The sequence below is a fragment of the Caretta caretta genome, chromosome 20 (assembly GCF_965140235.1).
Source record: "Caretta caretta isolate rCarCar2 chromosome 20, rCarCar1.hap1, whole genome shotgun sequence".
Classification (NCBI taxonomy): domain Eukaryota; kingdom Metazoa; phylum Chordata; order Testudines; family Cheloniidae; genus Caretta; species Caretta caretta.
This window is the reverse complement of record NC_134225.1, coordinates 14,417,741-14,440,128: the sequence shown is the minus strand read 5'-3', so window position 1 is coordinate 14,440,128 and position 22,388 is coordinate 14,417,741. Positions and strand designations below refer to the sequence as shown.

The 22,388-nt window shown below is 59.8% G+C and overlaps 1 protein-coding gene across 4 annotated transcripts; it reads left to right on the top strand.

Annotated features, from left to right (window-relative positions):
* The first annotated feature begins 113 nt into the window (after positions 1-113).
* CALCOCO1 (calcium binding and coiled-coil domain 1) lies at positions 114-22,003 on the top strand. 4 transcript variants are annotated; one of them, XM_048831638.2, is made up of 15 exons: positions 114-215; positions 7,981-8,145; positions 9,114-9,216; positions 10,171-10,364; positions 10,893-11,051; positions 11,449-11,597; positions 12,410-12,500; positions 12,783-12,938; positions 13,664-13,918; positions 14,548-14,673; positions 15,034-15,129; positions 15,413-15,524; positions 16,808-17,022; positions 18,839-18,945; positions 20,567-22,003. In XM_048831638.2, exons 2-15 carry the CDS (start codon positions 7,984-7,986, stop codon positions 20,769-20,771), a joined length of 2,130 nt encoding a protein of 709 aa, XP_048687595.1. In that variant the 5' UTR covers positions 114-215; positions 7,981-7,983; the 3' UTR covers positions 20,772-22,003. The 4 variants fall into 4 exon arrangements, with proteins under 4 accessions (XP_048687595.1, XP_048687594.1, XP_048687597.1 ...); XM_048831637.2 differs by lacking the exon at positions 114-215 and having other exon boundaries at positions 7,962-8,145; XM_048831640.2 differs by lacking the exons at positions 114-215; positions 10,893-11,051 and having other exon boundaries at positions 7,962-8,145.
* The last annotated feature ends 385 nt before the right edge of the window (positions 22,004-22,388 follow it).

Here is a 22,388-nt window from a genome sequence, read left to right as displayed (position 1 = left end):
CAGATTCCCTGGCTAGGAGGCTCCCGGGCTCCCTCCCCCCCAGGGCTCTCTGGGAGCTGCAGTCTCCCCTCCTACCCCACCCTAGCTCCAGGTGGCCAGAGGGAACTACAACTCCCAGCATCCTCCGGGCCGCCCCTGCCCCCCGCCCCCTGCTGGGCTGAGTGGTGTTTTTGTTGTTGGTAAAAGGTTAGTGGAACAGCTGATTGCTCTGTAGGGTAAGAGACCTTCTTTATCTAATGGGGCGCCTCTGCTTTTCTCCCCCTCTCAGGCCCCGGCTCCCCCACTCCTTCCTCTGCTGCTGCCTGGGGGAGGGGGTGGGTCTGGGCTTTTGGAGAGGGGCAGTTCCCTTTCTGCACCGTGCAGCCTCGTGCCAGGGGCTCGCTGGGGACAATGCGTGCTCCCCCCGCAGTGCTCCCCTTCCCCCCCCCCCCCCCCGCGAGGGCTGTGCCCTGGAATCCGGCAGCCCACTGATCTCAGGCTCGCCTGGCCTGTGTTCGAGGCCTTGGGCGGCTGGGCTCCCTGCTGCAGGGAAGGCAGCCTCTGTAAGGGGACAGCCCAGGAGGTGGAAACTCGCCCCCCCTCCCACCACAGCTGACAGCCCCTCCCCCCCCCCAGCTTAAGCCCCCTTCCACTGCTTTACCCCCATCTCCCCTGGCTGCTGGGACCTACCGGGCTGAGATGTTTGCCTGGTTGGAGCTGAGCCCCCTGGATGCCCCTGGCAACCCAGAGATTAGCCACCCCTATGGTATTAAAGAGCAAAAAATCTCTCCCATGTCTGTATTTTCACCTGGGGCTGGTGCATCAGGGCGATCTTCATCCCCCCGCAGCCACCCCCCTGCGCAAGTTCCCCCCTGTGCAGTTTCCTTCCCCAGCACGCCTGTGGCTTTGGGTTTCCGAACACGAGTTTCCTTTATCGCTTTGGTTTGGAGCCGTTTGATTTTTTTTAAAGCCTTTTATTCTGAGCAAGAAGGGCAGGGGCGGGGAGGGGGAAGAGTTTCCCCGAAACCCGTGGGGGACCCAGGTCTTTTCTTCTCTTGCCAAGCTGGGAGGTGGTTTTTCCTTGTCTCTCCTTGGACCCGGCCTTGCACAAGGCTGGTGCACGCTGCTTGCCTTGTGCAAGCATCAAGGAATCCTCCCCCTGTTCCTAGCAGCCAGGTGAGCGGAGAGGATGGCTGGCAGGCAGCTGCTGGGATTTGTTTTGCACATGGCTGCTCCTTGGCTGGCGTGGCACAGCTGGAGAAGCAGACTCCTGGGAGGGGAAAGGAATGTACTGTAGCTTCAGGCACTTGGCTGGATGATGCCCAGGAGGTCCCACGCCAGCCGTGCGCTGTCTGGGCTTGTGGGGCTGATCATGAGGTGTCTCGCCCAGGCCATGAGCGCTTTTGAGCAGTGATTGTGCAGGATTCCCAGGAGAGCAAGGCCAAGAGGCCCCAAGTGAAATCAGGGCCCTGTTGTGGCCACAGAGAGGCAGTCCCTGCCCCAAATCGCTCAGAGTCTCCATAGGCAAAGGGTGGGAGTGGAAATGGAGGCACGCGGTGGGGAAGTGACTTGCCCCAGGTCACATAGCAGAGCTAGGAGTAGAAGCCAGGTGTCCTGCCTTAATTCCACTCTCTAGCCACAGCCGCCACCCTGCTAACCTTAAGATGCTCAGAGTTTCATTTTATATCAGAGGAAGTTAGTAATAGCAGGACTCTATAAAGGAGCTAATGTTAATACCTAGCTCTTATCATCGGTGGGTCTTACAGTGCTTACAAAGGAGGCCAGTTTCATTATCCCCATTTTACAGATGGGGAAACTGAGGCACGGAGAGGCAGTGACTAACACAAGGTCACCCAGCAGAGCAGGGTGTGAGCTGGCACTGGAGTCCAGATCCCCGGAATGCTAATCCTGTCCTGTATCCACTAGGCCATGCTCCCTCCCAGCATATCTTCCACCCAGGCATCACTGCACCAGGGATTTTAATTGGTGCAGGCGCTCTTTGGGGATCTCATTCAGATGTACTGGGACACTCGCCACGCAGGATCGATGCACACGGGCGCCAGTGTGCGGAGAGTCTAATGATGGCAGGGAAGGCACCAAGTTACAGGGCGCCTCTGTCACATGGGATCATCGAGGGAGGATTTTGGCTGGGCCAGAGAGGAAATTGGGGTCACCCCCTTTGCAGTGAACCCCTCTGAAGATGTTTAGAGCCCCATCAGTGCTGTGTACGAGTCTCTTGGCTGTTACCCACATTGTTAACTTGTTGTGTAGATGCAACCTCACCTTGGCCATAGTGCTGACAAGACAATCTAGCTGCTGAGTTAATTGCAGCTGCTGTGTAGACAGGACCAGATGTCTCTCTGCCTGTGCCTAGCTTACAGCCCTGATGTGGTGTTCTGTCCCTGCTGCATTTTGTAAGCTAAGCAGGAATGGGCCTGTACACTGCTTGGAGGGGAGACTTTCCAGAAAAACCTAGGCTTCTGAGGGAAATGACTCTAGCGATAAAGCAAGGGGTGCTGTTATTATTTCTGTATCGTGGTAGGACTTCGGAGGCCCAGTCATGGACCCAGCGCCTGTTGCGCTAGGTGCTGTATAAACAGAATACAAAGACCCCAGAGTGCTCTAAGCTGTCCTGAACCGATGCCCCAGCCAGGTGCTGGAGCCACCACTTTCCAGCTGAGATGTAAAATCAAGGGCCTGGCTCTTTTGCTGTTGCTAAGCATCCTGCGACCGCTTTCACAAGAGCCGGGGCTTTCACCGTGCATCCGTGCATCCGTGCATCCCCCTCCGTGTGTTTCCCCGGCTGGGTGTGAGACTCAGTTTCGCCAGCCCCAAATGTTCAAACATCATGAGTCAGGCTCACCAAAAATCCTGAGGTTATGTAAAAATATTAGCGTTTGGGTTCTTCTTATTGGCCTTCTGCTTGTTGAGCCTTTGCGGTGCACCGGGGTCACATTTGGAAGCTTTCTCCACTGCCACGGGGGCTGGAAACGTACTTTTTCTTTAAGAAAGGCTGAAATCATCACGTATCCCCTTGACTCCAGGAGCTGGGGCTTTAAGGAAAACAATCATTATCCTGAGGCTCATGACAAAATCATGAGAGTTGGTAACACTGGAGACTCCACTTCCTGTCCTCTATTGCACTGGTGTGGACTCCGCCCCAGGGCAGCAATCAGAGTGATCCTAGTATACGCCACTTGTAAAGCACTTTGGGATCTGATGCTGGAGAGGCAGGATGAGACCCAGATACTCCTGGTAGGCCAGGGCGGGGCCAGGGGAGTGGGGTCGTGTTTGTCCTCTCACCTCGCAGCAGTGTTCCTTAAAACCAATGCGGTTCCCCTTGTGCCACAGTATCCGTGCCCAGGGCAGTAGACGCATCTGCTCCCCCCAGTGTAGTGGCCAACTTCACCCGGTTCCATAGGGCTGCATTTTCTGGGGCATACTGGCTAGAGCACTGGACGGGGACTTGGAGACCTGGCCAACTAGGTGACCTGGGCAAGTCCCGTCCCTGCTCTGTGCCTCAGTTTCCCCAGCTGTGAAATGAAGAGAATGATGCTGACCTCCTTTGTAAAGAGCTTCGAGATCCATGGGTGAAAGGCACAATAGAAGAGCTAGCTCCTGCGATTAAAGTTGAGAACCCCTTTGTTTAAAGGTTGACTGTTCTAAGTCAAATGCTCTCTTGGATTCTCTTGAAATGTGACATGCCCCCTGGGGATGCAGGGTCGGGTAAATGATCCAAATCCAAAATACAGCCACCTGAAAAACCCAGTATTTCATCAAGGCAACAGATTCTACCAACGTGGTGGGGGTGGGAGGGGCACACACCTGAGGCTCAGACTGTGTCTTCGATTGTCCCCAGCTGAGCTCAGTCACCCGACAGTTAACTCAGCTCATGTGTGGTCCCCACTGCTCCTTGGGGGAGGCAATTTTGAAAGCACTATTAAAGGCAGAGTTAGGCTGTCTGCATTAGGGGTTGCGAAACACTTGTGTGCCGAAGAACTTGCAAAGCACGTGCGCAGAAAGACGATTTCTAGCCATAGTGATTGCACTTGACATGGTGGGTTGAGGGGATGGGCTGTGACCCTGAGCTTTTGAAAGCTACCCGTGGCAGATCTCTGAGGACAAATTACAGGCCAAGTGCGACTGTCTGCCTCGATTGAAGGGTTTCTGTTACAGCTGGGAACTGTAATCCCAGGACAGCAGGGAACTGAGAAGGGCGCAAACTCTTTTTGAAAGGAAAAGGAATGACACGGGAATGCTTGCTGCGCCAGGCCAGGGGTTGGGAGAGTGCTGGGGAAGGGGAATCATGGGAGTAATGGGGATGGGTGGCAGGGAGCGGAGAGGGGTTGGGGGCTCCGGGGAGGGGTGGGACATGGGGAGGGGAGACGTGGGGGAGCAGTAGGGTAAATGGGGTGACTAGGGATGTGGGAGCATGTGAGCCCCACCTTCTCCCCCCTATGTGTGTATGAGGATCTTGGGAGGGAGGTGTCAGCCTGCTCCTCCGAGAGGGTCTGAGTCCCTCTTTCTGCCCCTGTGTGTGCTAGGTTCTTGAGGGCCCAGCTGTTCTAAGGGATCTCAGCCCCTCCCCTGCCCCCATGTGTGTGCTGGGATCCACTAAGCCCTGTCTCTCTGGAGTGAGGAGACCAAGCCCCTTTCCCTGCCCTTCCCCCCTCCATGTGTGTGTGCTGGGATCTTGGGGGCCCTGTTATTCTAAGGGGTCTGAGCCCTTCTCCCAACAGATGTAAACCGGGTTCTGGAGGGGCCCTGACTACACCACACATTGAAATCTCTGAAAATCAGACAATTCAAAGTTAAGGTGACAGCACCCCTGCGTGGTGCTGGCCAGGGGGCCAGCTTGGAGGCTTGGCGAGCCAGGGGCCTCGCCAGAGCAGGGAGTGCCTGGAGGGGGCAGTTTGGGGACCAGCGCAGCCTCTGTAACTGAGAAATGTGTGGCCCTCCCATAAGCAGCTGCTTCTGATACACGTAGAACAAATTTCTTACGTGCTCATGGCTTCTCACATGCCAAGGAATGGTCCTGAATGACTTTATGGGGCAGGACAGGGAGGGGAAGCTGGAAATGGGGGTGGGGGTGCTACCTAATGTGAGAAATGGGGGTGGAGAAGGAGAGAGACAGCACTGTGTAAAGCTACTGAAACTAAACCACCACGGAATAAAATAGTCAGATTTTTGGCCAGGGATGAGATTTCCTCACTGCCCTGTTAGCAGCACCACCTTCCAGACATTTCACAGCATGACCTGTGGTTCTGTGCCAAAAGGGACAGGAGCTCGTAGGATCACATAGCCTGCTTGCTAGCCAGCAACACGCTGGCTACAAACTTAGGGGACAGCTATAACGACCTGCCTGACCCCTGACTCCTACAAAAAATGTTTCTCTTTCTGGTTGGAAAACTAGGAAATTCATGGACAAAAAACTTGGTTAACACAGAGCTGAAGTTGCCTGTTGGGTCTCTTGCCCATCCAGCAGGACTCAAACGTTGGACAACCAGAAAAGGCAGGGTGAAGGGACGCCCCAACACAGCCTTAACTCTGCCCCTCTGGAGCTGGTGGTAGCCAGTAGGAATTATCTGTGTGCGCTCCAGCTGTGCTCGCTGTTGTTAGGTGGCGCTATATGGAACGGTGGAGGGATTAGCTGGAGAAGCTGGGCAGAGCTGTGATTGTGATGAGGGGGTAATATGGGGGTGCCCTGCCCTGCAGAGATTCTGAGCAGCTCTGCCCACGCCTCGCCCCACGTGTGTGAGGAAAGGAAAACGGTACATATGCATCCTGAGAGATGCCGTTTGTCTCATTCCAGTGCTGAGCTGGGAAGCATGTGTCAGCAGAAGGGCACGGGGGTCTTCTTGCCATGGGGGGCGTCAGCAGTGAGGTGGGGTACAAGGGTAGGGTGGGCGTGTCCTGATGGGTGAGCGACAGTGTTGTGTTTGAGGGGATCCTATGTGGGATGGTGAAAGGTTGTAAAATACAGTGGGTGTGGGGTTGGTTTTCTGGTGGAGGCACCGTGTCCAGGCATAGGGTGGGCATAGGCAGCACCCATTCAGTCCAGCTCACCTGGACACAAGTTTCACCTTGGTAAAGAGACTGCATTGGACTCTGTGCTGCAGCTGGCGTGTGCTTCTTCCCTGGGCATGGGCACAAGCTGCAAAGGCAGAGTGCAAGTACGTGTCTTTTGGGCACCCTGGGTCATCGCTCAGAAAGGGCAGGATTAAGGTTACATTGGTGTGCACCTTTACTCTAAGTTTCCTGGCTGTCATAGGTCTGCGTTTTGCTGGATGGGCACGGGGCACCACGGGGCAACCTGATTTGTTTTTGTCAATGGATTTGTGTTAATTCCTAGGTAGACCCCAGCCAAGGTTACGAGTCTAGGTGCAAGCCACCATCCCTGTGCCAAAGATTTCACAGGGTGAGAGGAGAAACTGAGGCACAGAGCAAAGGAGTGAGTTGCCCAGGGTCACACAGCAGGTCAGAGGCAGAGCTGGGAACAGAACTCAAGTGCCCTGAGTCCCAGTTTAGTGCCCTTGCCACTAACCAGAGTTAAAAAGACTAGACAAAGGTCCCTTTCTGTCTGAAATATGTGTGGTCTTGGGGGTCCAGCTCCAAAGGTGCCTGAGTGCCAGGACTCCTGGGTTCAATTCCCCACTCTGAAATGGACTCCCTGTGTGCCCAGGAAGCTCTGTAAAATAGAGACAGTGGCACTGCCCTGCTTCCTGCGGGCTGGGAAGCTAAATGCATCCATGCCCATGAGGTGCCCACAGTAATGAGTTCCGTGGATGTACCCATGGCATGTAGGGAAGCAATGACTTTCAGGGCATCCCAGGCTGGTCCAGGGTGGGATTTTCCCATCCTGCCCCTTTCCCATCACTTTTTTCCCTCCCACCTGTGACATTCCCGGGGTACAATCTGGACTGTTGAGCAACTGTGTCCCCTCAATTCTCCAGTCTGGGGTGCCTTTTACACGGCTTCGCTGTGAGAGCAACCACTCCTGGTCTGCTCACACACATGTAACTCACTCACAGCTACACTGCAAGAGTGTTACAGCCAACCACTCCTGAATTACACTGAAACTCCCAGTCCCAGACTTTCCCCCAGAAATGTGCATCTGGTACTGCCCAGCTCTCTCCTGGACACCACAAACTCATATAAAGTCCATCATTTTATTAATAGAAAATGGTATGCACAAACCCTGGTATCTCAAATGGAGTTTCCCAAATACTTCAGTCCAAACACCCTGGTCTAGATAAAACAATAAAACAAGTTTATTAACTACAGAAGGATAGATTTTAAGTGATTACAAGTAATGAGGCATAAAAGTCAGAATTGGTTACAAAGAAATTAAAGGTACAACGCAACTAACATCTAACTTAACAAGCTAAGTGATTTCAAAGCAAAAGTCTTTCTCACTATATCTTCTAGCAGCCTCACTGGCTGAATTCCTTTCTGCCTGGATCCCTTCCTTTGTCCTTCAAGTGTTGTCAATGCCGTGAGTAGAGAAGAAAGGAGAGATCTTTAGGGGAGTTTCTTCCCTTTTCTTACAGTTCTGTTTTTCTTTGAGAATCATCTCCAGCTGAGGTTCAGGAGACAGCAGGAGATGGGAACCTCCAGCACTTTCTTTGCCAAAATGTAGATTTCTCACTCTCACCCTTTTGCCTGCCAAAGAATGGCCACTTACCCAGGTGATGGTCCATTTGATTTTGTTGACACCTAGCTGAGGGATCAGTTTGCCTGGTGTCTCTGTGGAACTGGTTTGTGGCTGCCTTTCTAAACTTGGAACATGTCTCTGCAATGTCATAAGTAGAATTGAATAACTTTACATACAATGTTGTCACACACCTTTTACCAGGACAATAATGGTAAGCATATTATGAGTTTTTGAATGATACCTCACAAGGCATACTATATACAAAATTTATCATAGTCTTGTAGAAAGGGTGAACATTGGGTTACAGACTGTCACACTGTCCTTCTTCACCTTCCACCCCGATGAAGAGGATGGAGGAGGTGTCTCCCAGCAAGTCGCAGGCACAGGCCCACCCTACTATGGCCTTCCTCAATGTGGCCCGCACTTACGTGCCCAACACCAAGGTCGAGTGCCACTACACTCTGCCCCCCAGCATGAAGCCGTCGGCCCGCGACTGGATCGGGATATTCAAGGTACTGGGAAGAAAGAGGCGGGTGGGAGCTGGATGCCTTAGCTGGGATCTCCCCTGTAGCTGTCCCCATGGGGGGGGGGCCATGCAGCAAGTGTTCTGATCAGGCAGTGAATCAGGCTGAGATGGGGAGGCACAGGGTGCGTGGGTGGCCTCCTCATCACCTGGGGTACAGGCTTCCCCTCCTATTGCATTCTCTGCTGTTCCATTGTGCTGAGCCTGCAGCGTGCTCATGAAAGGAGAGGCCCACTTCTGCAGGCCACCTTGAAATTCACCCACAAGTCGACCAAGCCTCCTGCTTTTCCCTGCATGCAAAAGCAAAACGAGATAGTGTGGCCTAATGGCTAGAGCGCTGGCCTGGGACTCATGAGACCAGGCTTCTATTCCTGGTGGCCAGCCTTGGCAAGTCACTTCCCCTTCATGTACCTCAGTTTCCCCATCTGTAAAATAGGGGCGGGCAGGGGAATGATACTGCCCTCCTGTGCTGTGTAACAGCTAGGCAGACCCAGGCTTGAGGTTTCAGCAGTTCCAAGCCCGCACCTAAGCATCCACGCTGCATGGTAAACCTGGGCTTACAATTGCCAGACCTGGGTGTCGCAGCCAAGCTAGCACGCCCATGCTGCGCCGTGCAGACCTTCGACTTGGGTCTGCCGCTTGAGCTGCATGCAGACTGCAAAATGACACGCCTTGGCTGTGACCCACCCCCACCCCCAGCAGGGCTGTAAGACCCGGGTCCTGAGTGCTTGCTGCCCCAAGTCAGCCAGATCTGTGTGTGGACGGAAGCGGGGCTTGGGCTCAAACCTGGGTCAGAGCCCAGGCTTAGTGGGCAGCATAGACACCCATTGCTGTGATAGTCCCTCCCAGTCCCCCGCAATGAGGACAGTGACACTGGCATTTGATGAGCGCTAGAGAAACGCTTAGCTAATGCCAGGGGTTCCTCAGACACCTTCTTGCCTGCGTCTGTCTGTCCAGGTGGAGGCCTCATCCGTGCGGGATTACTACACCTTCGTGTGGTGCGTGGTGCCTGACGGAGGCGCGGAGGGGGCGCCCGTCCATTCCAGCGTCCAGTTCCATGGTAGGGAGGCGAGCTCCTGGGGAGCAGGGGTACGGAGATCACGTGCGTGGGGGTGGCGGGAGGGTGAGATCGGACGGGGGGGTCAGTCAGTGAGCAGCCAGAGCAATGGCCAGAAGGGGTGGCAGCCCTGGGAGAAGGTTTGGGTTACGGAGGGTTTGCCGTGGCTTGTCGGACCAAGGGCCCATCTAGCCCGGTATTCCGGCCTCCCTGATAGACATGGTCGTGCCAGCAGGCCCATCTAGCCCAATATCACCTTGCATTGCTGGGTCAGACCCACGGGCAGATCCAGCCCCGTATCCCCACCAGATCGGGCCCATGGGCCCAACTAGCGTGGCGTCCGGCCTCCAGGCATGCTGCAAAGCCAAATGCTCACTGAAGCCCCCCTGCCTGGGCGTATGGTGCAGTGACTACAGGGGGCATTGGGAGGGGAGGGGAGGGATGGGGGTAAAGCAGAGAGGATCCTAGGAAGGGGTGCAGGAGGCAGCCAGGGGGAAGGAGCGGGGCCAGGACTGGAATGGGATAGCAGGTCTCCGAGCAGCCCCTGATGGAACGGGCATCCAGGCCACCGTCGACCTTTGGCAGTACCCGCTGGTTGTCAGAGAGGCCAAGCCGGAGTGAGCTGAGAGAGGCCAGGCCAGAGCAGGCCATACAGACTAGGCTCAAGGCCAGGGGGCGGTGGACTGGCTGGGGAGCAGCACCTCTGTGACCAATGTGGTCTGCTGACAAGGCACTCGCCAGCCGCTCTGCCATGGCACCGACCACACTGGTGCCAGGACTCAGGAGTGCGGGGCAGTTGCTGTGGGCAAGACGTGTCAGGGGAGAGCCAGGGACCAGACCTAGCCCCAGACTATGGGGCATCCGAGCCCCAACCCAGAGGCAGTCAGCCTCCGGGCAAGGCCCTAACAGCGGTGGGGCAGAAGCATCTGATGCTGGGCCGTCTTTGTCCTGCTGTAGCCAGCTACCTGCCCAAGCCGGGGGCCCAGCAGTACCAGTTCCGCTATGTGGACCGCCGTGGCGAGGTGCGCGGCCAGAGCAGCCCCTTCCAGTTCAGCGAGCCCCGGCCCATGGACGAGCTCGTCACACTGGAGGAGGATGACGAGGGCAACATGGACATGTTGCTGGTGGTGCCCAAGGCCACCCTGCTGCAGGTAATGAGGGGTCAGTATTGCCTGGTGGGTAGAGCACCAGATTGGATGCCCGGAGACCTGGGTTCTGGTTCCAGCTCTGCCAGTGGTCTTGGGCAAGTCACTTCCCAGGTTTGTGCCTCAGTTTCCCCTGGGCCTGGTTAGGCTGTGAGCTCACCCAGTGAACAAGGTGGAGGGCAATGGGAGGGATCAGCTGTTGCTCTGCCCAGGAGGGCACCTGGACATGTCCTGGTCAACTCAAAACCCTCTCCTCCTGCCAGGCTTTTCTCCCTGCGGGGCAGGCAGTAACAACTGCATTGGGAAATGGGGCAGAGCTTAGCCCTGGCCCCGCCCTCCATCAGCTCTGCCCCTTCAGAACGACCTCCCGACTGTGATAAGAGCCCCACTGCCAGTCCCTTGCTCTGCCTACCTGAGTTAACCCCTTGCCTGCCTTTGCGTCCTGCCATGTTCTGGGGGCCTGGGGTGAGTGTAGTGCCTGCCCCCTCTGTCCGTACTAAAACGCCGGTCCCTGTGGGTCCCATTCCCCCCCAGAACCAGCTGGAGGAGAGCCAGCAGGAGCACAGCAGGCTGCTGCGAGAGAAACTCCAGCTGGAGGAGGAGGTGAAGGAGCTGCAGGCCCGGATTGAGCAGCTGGAGGGGGCTCTGGGCACCATGCGGGATGAGCACACCAAGCTGGCCGAGCAGTACAAGGTGTGTGGGGTGCCCCCTGCGGGCACCGAGCCCTATCAGGCAACAGCCACTGGGTTGAGTCCCCCACCGCCTGCTTCCCGTCGCCCATCACACTGGGGGTAAACTGAGGCACGCACGTGGGTGAATGAGGTCTCCTGGCTCTTGTGTTCAGGCCACTGGGCTGGGCTACTCCCGGGAGATGCCCACCTAGGAGGGGACCCCATATTCCTCCTTGCATTCCCCCCACCCTGCTACCCACAGGCTTAGCCCCAAATTCCAAAGGAGCTCTCCAGCTTGAGGGGGGGGGTCCCTGGGCTTCCCTGCTCCTTGCCAGAGCACCCAGATTCTGTGCTGATCCTGTATCCCTGATCCCGCTCACCCCTCCCCTCCCTGCCCCGCCCGGCGGCTCCTCTCCCAGGATCTCTCGAGCTCCCATGCAGCCGTGATGGAGGAGCGGGATGCACTGAGCCGGCAGCAGGCGGGACAGCTGGCCCGCATCCAGGAGCTGGAGGAGGACGTTCAGGCCCTGAGCGAGAAGGTGCTGCAGAAGGAGGTGGAATTGGACAGGTGAGCAGCAGTGGGCGGGGGTCAGCAGGCATGCGGAGGGGAGTTAGGGTCAGTGCTGTGGACTGGCAGGCAGGGAGGCAGCCTAGGTGCCAACTTCTGCTCCCGCCAGTGGGTGCTCAACCCCCCTTTTCCCCTGGCCCCGCCCCCACTCCACCCGTTCCACGAGGCCCCGCCCCTGCCCTGCCCTCTCCCACCCCTCCCTTGCCCCGCCCTAACTCTGCCCCCTCCCTGCCCCTATTCCAACTCCTTCCCCAAATCCCTGCCCCGGCCCCACCTCCTCCCCTGATCTCGTCCAGTCGCTAAGCAGGGTTGAACCTGGTCAGTGCTTGGATGGGTGACCGCTGAGGCCAAACCCAGGGTCTTGCGGGAAGCTGAAGAGGCCCGCTGTTTGGGGGGGGGGGGGGGGGCGGGGAGGGTGCTCTTGCCCTGAGTGAGAATAGGCTGATGCCCTAGGGGGTGATGTCCTGTGCTCCAGGGAGTAGGGTGGGGGCTCAGTATGGGTGCTCCCTCCTTTCTTCCCTCCCCCCGAAGCGGCGTGGACTCTGATGTGCCGTCGGGGTGCAGCCTCTGGGGTGGGAGTGGGGTTGCAGTGCCCCGTATTCCCAGGCCGTGCTGACTAAAGGGGACCCGTCAGCGGGGCTGCAGGACACAGCCTCCCCCTGGGGTTCTGACCCGGCAGCAATGGGTCTGCCCGGCCCCCTCGCTGTGCCTCACCCGCCCCCCCACCTCTGTAGCCGGCAGTGCCCCAAGCCGAGCCGGGGCTCACCCTGCCTGTCTCCATCTCTCCCTCCCCCCCCCCCCGCCCCGCCCAGGATGAAGGACACGGTGAAGTCCCTGGTGCGGGAGCAGGAGCAAATCCACCACCAGCTCAAGGAGGAGAACGCCGAGAAGGAGCATTACCAGGTGAGCACTGCGGCGCCCCACAATGGGGGGACCCGGGGCAGGGCTTGTAGGGGTGACTTGCTGGTGGTGGAGCTAGCTGGGGTGAGCAGAGGAGCGGGGGTTCCTCCCCTCCCCCTCAGACACACACAGGAGTGGGGGGGTCTCTCTCCATACATGCGTAGAGCGGCAGGGTTCCCCCATCCCCAGGGGACACCCAGAGGGAAGGGAGGTGGGTCCCACCCCCTCTCAGGATTCTCTGGGCTGGCACGTGAGGATCAGGTGTCCCCCACCCCAACCCCCCAGGTCAAGCTGCAGGCCTCGGAGCAGGAGAGCCGGAACCTGGCCTGCGACCTGCTGCTGGCCAAGACCCGGCACGGCGAGAAGGTGTCGCAGGCCCTGGTGCTGCAGGAGGACATCAGCAAGCTGCAGCAGAAGCTGGCAGCCGCACAGCAGAGGACGGTGAGTGCCCAGGGTGGGGGGCCCCCCTTGGTGCCAGGGGGCAGCCTCCGCTCCCCCCTCCCTCTGCTTGGGTGTGTGCATTCACCAGCCCTTCCCCTGGAAAAGAGGGGATTAGAACGGTGTCACTGCAAGAGCAGGGGGATGGGAGCCAGGACTCCTGGGTTCTCTTTCCCGGCTGTGGGTGCCTGTGTGTGTTTTAGGGGTGAGGACAGGGAGCCAGGACTCCTGGGTTCTTTTCCCACTGACTCCTGAAATGCAGCCACTTCTGGGGCATGGAGAGTAGTAACAGGATAGAGTTTTACCAAGAAGGCAGCAGCCCAAACCCTGCTCACGTGAAAAGTGCCGCAGGATCTTTGGCACCCTCCTGGAGCAGGATTTTGAAGATCTCTGCCAGGAGGGGAGTCTCCAGGCTCCTCAGAAAGCCTGCATTAGCCCTAATGGGATTCGAACCCTGGCTTAGAGGAAGGCCAGCTATTTCCGGCTTGTCTTTGGTGCATAGACCTCAGAGCTACCCTGCACCTAATTGAGCAGTTTGCCTTGATAACATCCTGTAGCAGGGAGTTCCGCATGCTAACGGCAAAGAATTTTAACAGTCTTTTAAATGCCCTCAACTGCTCCCTTGTCGCTGTGTATGGGAGTGGGATGCAGGGGCAGAACCCAGCTGGCCTCTTCCATCCCACTCATTATTTCCGATCCCCCCACATTGCCTTTCCCTGCCCTGCCAGGCCCAGCTGGAAGCGCTGTGTGAGCAGCTCCGCTCCACCCAGGACCTCCTTGCCGCCAGCCAGCAGAAAGTGGTGCTGCTGGGGGAGGAGTTGGCCAGCGCATCCTCCATCCGGGACCGGACCATCTCGGACCTGCACAAGAGCCGGCTGGAGTCAGCCGAGACCAACATCAAGCTGGCGGACATGACCCTGAAATGGAAGGAGGGGAAAGGCCAGTGGTGGAAGGAGAAGAGCAACCTGCTGCAGAGCATAGAGGTGCCAACCCCCACCCCGCTGGGCCTCTCACTTGAATGGGTGCAGCCACTGCTGGGGTGCAGCCACCCCTGGGATGGGGTACTGCCAGTGCAGCAGGATTAGGATGGGAAATGAAAGTGCATCCCCTAGCTGGGCTTGTCTCAGTGACCGGTGGACAGGGAGCTGGGGCGAGCATGTCCAGGCCTTGGGAAAAGCCCCCCTGTCGTGACCCACACAATGCTCAGAACTTGGTTTATGTCTCAGCACAGCGCCCCCTAGGGCTGCCCTGGGTTGGGCACTGGCTGAGAGGAGAGCGCCCCCTACTGAGCTCCCTGAAGCACAGCATGAGGGGAGAATAACCTGTACTAATCCCCCTGCTCCCTGCAGCCCAGAACCCCCTAAACCTCTTATCAGAGAGGACAGTGCCCCCTACTGAGCCCCCTGCCCCGTTTCCTGCAGCGCAGCACCCCCTAGCACCGCGTTGGGGCCAGCACTGGCTGCGAGGGGAGGGCGCCCCCTATTGAGCCTCTCACCCTGCTCCCTGCAGCACAGCGCCCCTCACACTGCACTGGGTATTTGTAGTCCTTCCATCCAAGCCTAGCTAGGGAGATGTGCTGGCCCCCCGTGAGCGCCCCCCATGCTGTTTGCAGGCAGAGAAGGACAAGATCCTGAAGCTGAGTGCCGAGGTGCTGAAGCTGGAGAAGAACCTGCAGGAGGAGCGAGCCCAGAAGCAGGCGCTGAAATCTGAACTGTCCCACGAGAGGGACTCCAGCCTGGTAAGGCCAGTGCAGGGTGGACACTGTCCCTGGGACAGAGGGGAGCCCCAGTCTCTGCCCTGTAGGGGGTGGGATCAGAGCTGTGATGGGGAGGCCCTGGCGTGTGGGAGGGGGCGGTCCCTGCCCTATATGGGGAGGAATCAGAGCTGGCATGGGGAGGCCCTACCCCGAAAGCCACACACTGGTGCGAGGGGGCGCCCTGCCCCACAGGAGAAGGGATTGGGGCGCTCATGGGTTCTGCGGGATCGGGTGCCTGGGGTATGGAGGTTCCCTCCCGAGGCTGGTGCAGGGCTGGCCATTGGCACTCGCCCTGCCCTGGGGCAGTTCTCACGGTCCTGTGCCCCCTTCCCCCCTCCCCAGGTGCAGCTGTCGGAGAGCAAGCGGGAGCTCAAGGAGCTGCGTGCGGCCCTGAAGGTGGCTGAGAAGGAGAAGGAGCAGCTGCAGGAGGAGAAACAGGTTGGTGCCATCCAGGGTCAGAGATCAAAGGGGGCTGAACCCCGGAGCCAGGAGGGTATCAGGAGCGGGTGACATGAGCCACATTCCCTGCCCCCATCAGGGCCTTCCCTGCAGAGGAGCTGGGCGGGGCCCTGGGGTCAGGCAGGGATCCTGCAGCCTGGGCAGTGGGTGGGGGCAGGCAAAGCCCCTGCCCCCTCCGGGGTCCCCACCCAATCTCCCCATGGCCTGGGGCCCGGGGCGCAGGTGGGGCCGATCCTGACCCTGGCGGCTGTCCCCTCCCCAGGAGCTGCTGGAGTACGCCCGCAAGCTGGAGGAGCGGCTGGAGAAGGTGGCCGACGAGAAGTGGAGCGAGGTGACGGTGGCTGAGGAGGAGGAGACGGCGGCCACGGCGCTGAGTGGGTAACCCCCCGTCCCCAGACATCGCCCTGTGCCGCTCCCCCCCACCCCTGTTACCTCCCCAGCCGTCCCCATCCTCCCACCCCGTTACCCCCGTGCTCCTACCCTAATCCTCCCACCCACTACCTTCCCACCCCACCCCTGTTACCCCCATCTCCATCACCCCCATCCTCCCACCCCTGTTACCCCCATGCCCCTACCCCCATCCTCCCACCCGTTACCTCCCCACCCCACCCCTGTTACCCCCATCCACCCCACCCCCATTAGTCCCCCACCCCCATCCCGCCCATCCTCCCACCCCTGTTACCTCCCCATCCCACCATTACCCCCATCCTCCCGCCGCTGTTACCTCCCTACACCATCCCTGTTACCCCCATTGCCCCCATCCCCCCATAACCCCCTCACCCCACCTCATTACCCCCACCTCATCCCTTTAGTCCCACCTTTATCCCCACCTCCATTACTCCATCCACCCACCCACATCCCCCACCCCATTACCTCCCCACCCCATTACCCTTCTCCCCATAATCCTCCCACCCCCATTATCCTCATCCCCCCCATAACCTCCCCATCCCATTACCCCTCGTTACCTCCATCCCTCACCCCTTTAGCCCTGTTACCCCCAGGCCCCCCACTTCTGTTCCCCCTGTCCCCCACCCCATTACCCTTCTCCCCATTATCCCCACCACCATTACCCTATCCCCTACCACTTTACCCCCCCATCCTTGTTCCCCCATCCCCCCACCCCCATTACCTCATCCCATTACCCCATCCCTGTTCCCCCATCCCCATAATCCCCCCACCCTGTTATTCCCATCCCTGACCCCTTTAGCCCTGTTACATCCTGTCCCCCCCACCCTATCCCATTACCCCTAGGCAACCCAGAGGGGCTGGTAACACTCCGCTCCTTGACCTGCTCTGCCCCCACTTCACTGCCTCACCCCGGGACCCTGCACCTCCGATGGTTACCCCCTCACTGTTACCCCTGTTCATCCCCCCTGCATCCCCGCCCCGCTCTCACTGCTATGTGCACTCTGCAGCCCCCCCCCTCCCTCCCTGACATCGTCCTGTGCTGCTCCCCCCACCCAGCTTTGTGCTGCCCCCCGGAGTTACCAACCCTGTGCCAATGCCAGCTGTCACTCCCCCCCCCCCCCCCGGTGCTGGCTCCCCCCTCCAGGCTCCTCCCCCCAGCAGGGGTCCCCCCTATGCCCCACACACCATGCTCTGCTCAGCAGGGGGCACTGGCTGCCCAAGTGACCCTGTGGCCTCCCCTCCTCCCCAGGCTCCCTGGACTCCCCACTCTCGGACTCGGAGGACGAGTCCCCCGAGGACATGAGGATCCACACCCAGCTCAGCCCCTACAGCCTGTGCGACAACCGATCGGCCACCAAGACCCCGCCGTGCCTGCGGGAGCCCATGCACAGGGTGGTGATCAGCCAGCCGGCCCCCATCACCACCCAGATCAAGCAGGCCACTGAGGACAACAGCTCCGACTCAGTGAGTCCCCGGGGGGCGAGGACCCCCCCAAGCACCGGGCAGTGTGGAGGGGGAAACTGAGGCACAGGGACTTGCCCTTGGTCACACAGCAAGCAGAGGCAGGGGTGGAAGTAGAACCCTGGCATCCTGGCTGCCAGCTACTCATGCTACCCCACTCTTCCACACTCCCTCCCAGAGCTAAGGACAGAACCCGGGAGTCCTGGCTTTCTTGTGACCATCAGGTGCCATTTCTTTCTTGCCAATGGTGGCCCCCTGGCCCATGCAGAACATCCACCCTAGATTGATGCAGGGACCCCCACACGGTGCAGCCCCCCTCCCACTCTGCCCCAGTCCAGTCAGTTCACCCTCCTGTGAGCAGTAGCCCCCGCCGCATCTCATGCCGAGCCCCCGAATCGAGCCCAGTGATTATCTGCCAGTGTTGTGCCCAGGGACCCGCCAAGTGTGGTACTGCACAAAGGACCCTGTCTCATCCAACGGGCTTCAAGCTTCTGATCCCTGGAACCTTAAAGCCCGGAGGTGGATGGGGTGGGCCCCCACCTTCCTGGGCAACAGAAAGCCCAGCTTTGAGGGTGCGTCTGAGCCTGCTTCATCCGGGGGGAGGGGTTATCTGCCAGCCCCCCAAACCCTCTTGCATTCCCCTCGACCACATCCCTGATAGGAGTAGCTGGAAGGTCCCTGGAGCTGCCCGGACCTGCCTCTAGCAAAAGGCCCGCTCAGCTGGTCCCTGCTGTCTGAAGGGAGCCCACGCAGGACTGGGGTCAGCTCTCCCCCTCCCCTCTAAGGACAAGGGGAAGGGGTGTCTGTGCCAGGCTGGGGATCAGGCCCACATTTGAAATCTCTCCGTGTCCCACTGCAGTCGCTGTTTGTTCACGGGGCAGATTCTTCCTCCCCCGTCCCTCCAGCCGTGAGTCAGGCAAGGGGCTTTTTAGACCCGCCCCTGTAAAACTGACAAACCTCTGATAATTGGCACGATAGAACATGCAGTTTACATGCAGTAACATTAATGGCCAGGCAGAAAAGGGGGGTGCCAGGGAGTCTCTCCAGCACCTCCCGCTGGGGAAAGTGGGGGGTTGGGGTCAGCCCCATGGGGAGTGAGGACTTCTCCCTGCCAGCCTCACAGCATCAGTGCTGGGGAGCCCCCACCTCCATCCCCAAAGGGGCAGCGAGAGCAGCTGAATGGGGGACTCTGCATCATCTGGGCCATCGCAACACTAGCCCTAGGAGGGGCTGATCTTAGCCCTCCAGGTCTGGGGCCCATCTACACTAGGAAAGCAACAGTGTTGGGGGGGATCTGGTTACAACACAGTAGCTCCCCCCCCCCGCAGGCCGAAACCAAAGCTCCAGCTCCCAACCCTCTGGGGCTTCTGGGCTGGTGAGATCTGGATGTGGCAGTCAGCTAATCACCAGGCATTTGGGGTTCCCTGGGGCTCCTGAACGGGAGCTGGGCTGGGGCTAGGGAGGTTGCCCGGCTGCTGGCTCCATGATTCCCCCGTACAGCCTGGGGGCAGGAACCTCACAGAGACCCATCGGGGTAGCCCACACCCTAGCAGTACAGCTGGGGACCTCGCAGCAACAGGGATAAAACTCAGACCCCTGTGCTCCCAGGGCCCAGCCTGCTGCCGCTGGAGGTAAAGGAGAATCCCCATCCATCCTCAGCAGTGTAGGGCCTATGACACATAGCAGGACTGTTCTTCCGGGGAGCCCAGCTGCTTGGGGGGGCACAATCACTATGCCTGTGCACGAGGGGCACCCGACTGCTGGGGGGGCAAGGGCTGGACTCTGGCCCCCGGTGCTCTCACCCTCGCTCTGACTGCAGGAGGCGGAGGACGAGAAGGCTGTGCTGATGGCAGCTGTGCGGAGCGGAGGGGAAGAGGCCAGTCTGCTGCTGCCCGAGTTGGGCAGCGTCTTCTATGAGATGGCAAGGTGAGGGGTGATATCGGCTGGGGCCTGTCAGCAGAGCAGGGGTCTGTTCCTTCACCCTGCCCATAAGGAAAGGATGGAGAAGAGGATGGAGGGGAGCACAGTGGGGGAATGGGGAGCAGGGTGGGGGATGGGAGGAGGATGGAGGGGAGCAGTGGGGGGCTGGGGAGGAGGATGGAGGGGAGCAGGGTGGGGGGATGGGGAGGCGGATGGAGGGGAGCAGAGTAGTGGGGTGGGAGTAGGGGAAGCGGGGGATTGGGGCAGCTTTCCAAGCCTCCTCTTAGTTAGTAAAAATATATAAATTTCCCTGTGGGCGCAGGGAGCCGGTGACTTTTACAGCCAGTGGCCATAAAAGTGGCAAGCACGGAGCTGGGAGATGTACAGCCGTGTCAGGGCATTTCTGAATCAATTTTCAGCATCATTAGATTCCTTTCTCCTGCAGACAGAGGCGGGCGGGGCGGGGGGTCTATTTGCAAGTGAAATAGAGAGAATCACCCAGCTGCAAGGCAAGGGCGGGTCTGTGTACCCATGTGGGGGAGGGATGGGATGCAGTGGGGGTGTCAGGACCAGGAAGGGCAGGTTGGTGCTGAGTGCAGAGAGGTGGGATGGGGTGTTGGGGGCAGGCAGGTGGATACAGAGGGGATGGGATCGAGGTATGGGGGGAGGGTGGGGTGGGATGCCAGTGTTGGGGATTGGCAGGGTGGCTGCGGCAGGGGGACAGGATGGGGGCGTCAGGATAGGGCAGGGTGGGTGCAGTGGGATGACGTGTCGGGGGGAGGCAGGGTTGGATGCTGGTGTTGGGGGAAGGGCAGAAGGGATGCGGGGGGATGGGATGGGGGAGTCAGGATAGGGCAGGGGGTGGGTGCAATGGGATGTCGTGTCGGGGGGAGGCAGGGTTGGATGCTGGTGTCGGGGGAAGGGCAGAAGGGATGCGGGGGGATGGGATGGGGGAGTCAGGATAGGGCAAGGGGTGGGTGCAGTGGGATGACGTGTTGGGGGGAGGCAGGGTTGGATGCTGGTGTCGGGGGAAGGGCAGAAGGGATGCGGGGGGACAGGATGGGGGAGTCAGGATAGGGCAGGGGGTGGGTGCAGTGGGATGACGTGTTGGGGGGAGGCAGGGTTGGATGTTGGTGTCGGGGGAAGGGCAGAAGGGATGGGATGGGGGGGATGGGATGGGGGCGTCAGGGGAGGGCAGGGTGGGTGCGGTGGGATGACGTATTGAGGGAAGGGCAGGGTGGGTGCAGGCTGCCGTGTGCAGAGGCGATGAGACGGGGGGTGTCTGAGGAATAAAAGGAATTCTGGGTTGAGGGGGCCACTGCTCCCCTTTGAGAAGGGGGAGGGGCTGCTGCGCTGTGGGGGGTGGGGGGTTGGTCCTGTGCAGGGAATTGGGGGGCTGCTCCGTGTTCTGCAGAGTCTGATGGGGAAGGAGCAAAAAGAGAGACCCGGGGGATGGGGGGAATCAGGAGGGGGGAGAACTGGAATAGCGGGTGTGGGGGGGAACCCATAATAGGCCCGGCTGTGCGCTCCGTGCAGGGCCGGTGGCGGGGGGCACTGCCAGGGCCCCGCTCAGGGGCGCGACGAGCTCTAGGGGTGCCTATCCTCCGTCTCTGTCGCCCCTTTGCAGCGGCATCACAGGCCGCCAGCCGTCGGACCCGGGCCCGTGTGGGATGGGCGCCTCCCCACTGGACCTGCCCGCGTCCCCCGGCCTGTGGAAGGAGTGCCCCATCTGCAAGGAGCGCTTCCCCCTGGAGTGCGACAAGGAGGCGCTGGAGGAGCACGTCGACAGCCACTTCTTCTTCAGCGCCCACGACCCCTTCGCCTTCGAGTGACACCCCCGTGGCCCCCGCCTCTCCCTGCCTCTCCCTGGACCCTCCTGTCAGGCACTGCCAGGCTGGCTCACCCCCTAGGAGCCACACCAGGGTGCCCTGGGCTCCCCCGAACGCTGGGGGGCGATTTTACCCCCTCCTCCTGCCCTCCATGGCATCTGAGAGCAGGGAGTGAAGGGGGGGGGAAGCTGGGCAATAACGCCGCCTAGTGGCTGTTCCCAGGCAGGTCTGTAGGCCTGAGGTCTCCAGCCCCCACCCTGCTGCCTTAGGCTGAAATAGGGCGAGTTGCTCCCACCCCCCAATATGGGGTTCAACCACTGCAGATGCTGAGCGCTCATCAGTTGCGGGGGGGGGCAGGCACACACACCCCTTGGCTGTGTGTTAGGGCAATAGGAATCCCCGGGGGGTGTCCCCAACTCCCATCTGCCTCCTGGTACCTGAGACTGCTGCATAGAGCTGGGGAAGGCTCGCTGGGGGTGGGGGGTGTTGGAGCTGCGGGCTGCCCTAGGGGCACACTGTCTTCCCCCCCCCTTCCCCCAATGTTTCCTCTGGGGCTCCAAACTTGGAGTGTTGGGAACTGCTGGGCACTGGATTTTGGAAGATACAGGAGATGGAGGAGCAGTTCAGAGAAGGTGAGGCCAGGTGAGGTTAGGCAGATTTCCTGGGTCCCTCAGAGCTCTGGGAGGTGCAGGAGGTCAGTAAGAGGAGAGCAGGGGAGGGGGCTGAGTGGGGTTAGGCTGCCCCATAGTTCAGGCTAAAAGGGGCCTGGATTCCCCCCCCCCCCTCGTGGACCCCGCCCTGGATCCCAAAGACCCCGAGCTCCGCTCCCCTGGGCCCAGTCAACTAGCCTTTGGGCTCTGGCTGGGCTACTGGTTTCCATGTCTGGGCTAGGGAATTTCGCGGCTGTCATAAGGATCTGTTCCCCCATGGGACTCAGTTTCCCTGGCTGCAGGGCAAGGAGACCCAGCCCCCCCCCACCCACCCACCCGTCCACTGCTCGGCCCTGCAGGACGCCAGCACATGCCAAGAGCCAGCCGATAATGCTGGAAGCGCTCCGCTGATTTGTTAGAATGTCAACTGCTTAAATAATTGGCACAACGGGCCTTCCATCAGCTCGTTCGCCACCGCTGCCTCCCACGCGGGGTTAATGGCCCAAGAGGGCCCACAGGATCCAGAGCCCCATGCACCGAAAACCTTCCCTTCCCGGTGATCTCAGGTCGGGGGTGGAAGTGGGGAAGGGTTGTGGGGGGGGGGGGGTTGCCCAGGTTATGGGGGGGCAAAGGGGCCTGAGCTGGTGCCCAGAGCTCTGTGTGTGTGTACACCAGGGTATCTGTCCTGTCCCAGCCCATGTTGGGGGCTGGGTTTCCCCAGCTGCTTTTCTCTGCCAAGCGGCCTCCTGGCCCCAGCATCCCCTTGGCCTAGAATTGAGCCACTCCCTGCCCCGGGTCTGGTCCCAATCTCGGCTGCCCCATGGGGCGCCCCAGGGATCCCAGCCCCCACCTGGGTGTAAATCAGGAGTGACTGCCATGGGATCATCCAACCGTTGCACCAGGATCTCCTGGGGCAGCATCTCCTGGCTCTCTGTCGCAATCTGCCACTCCCCGCAGCTTCTGGGCAGTG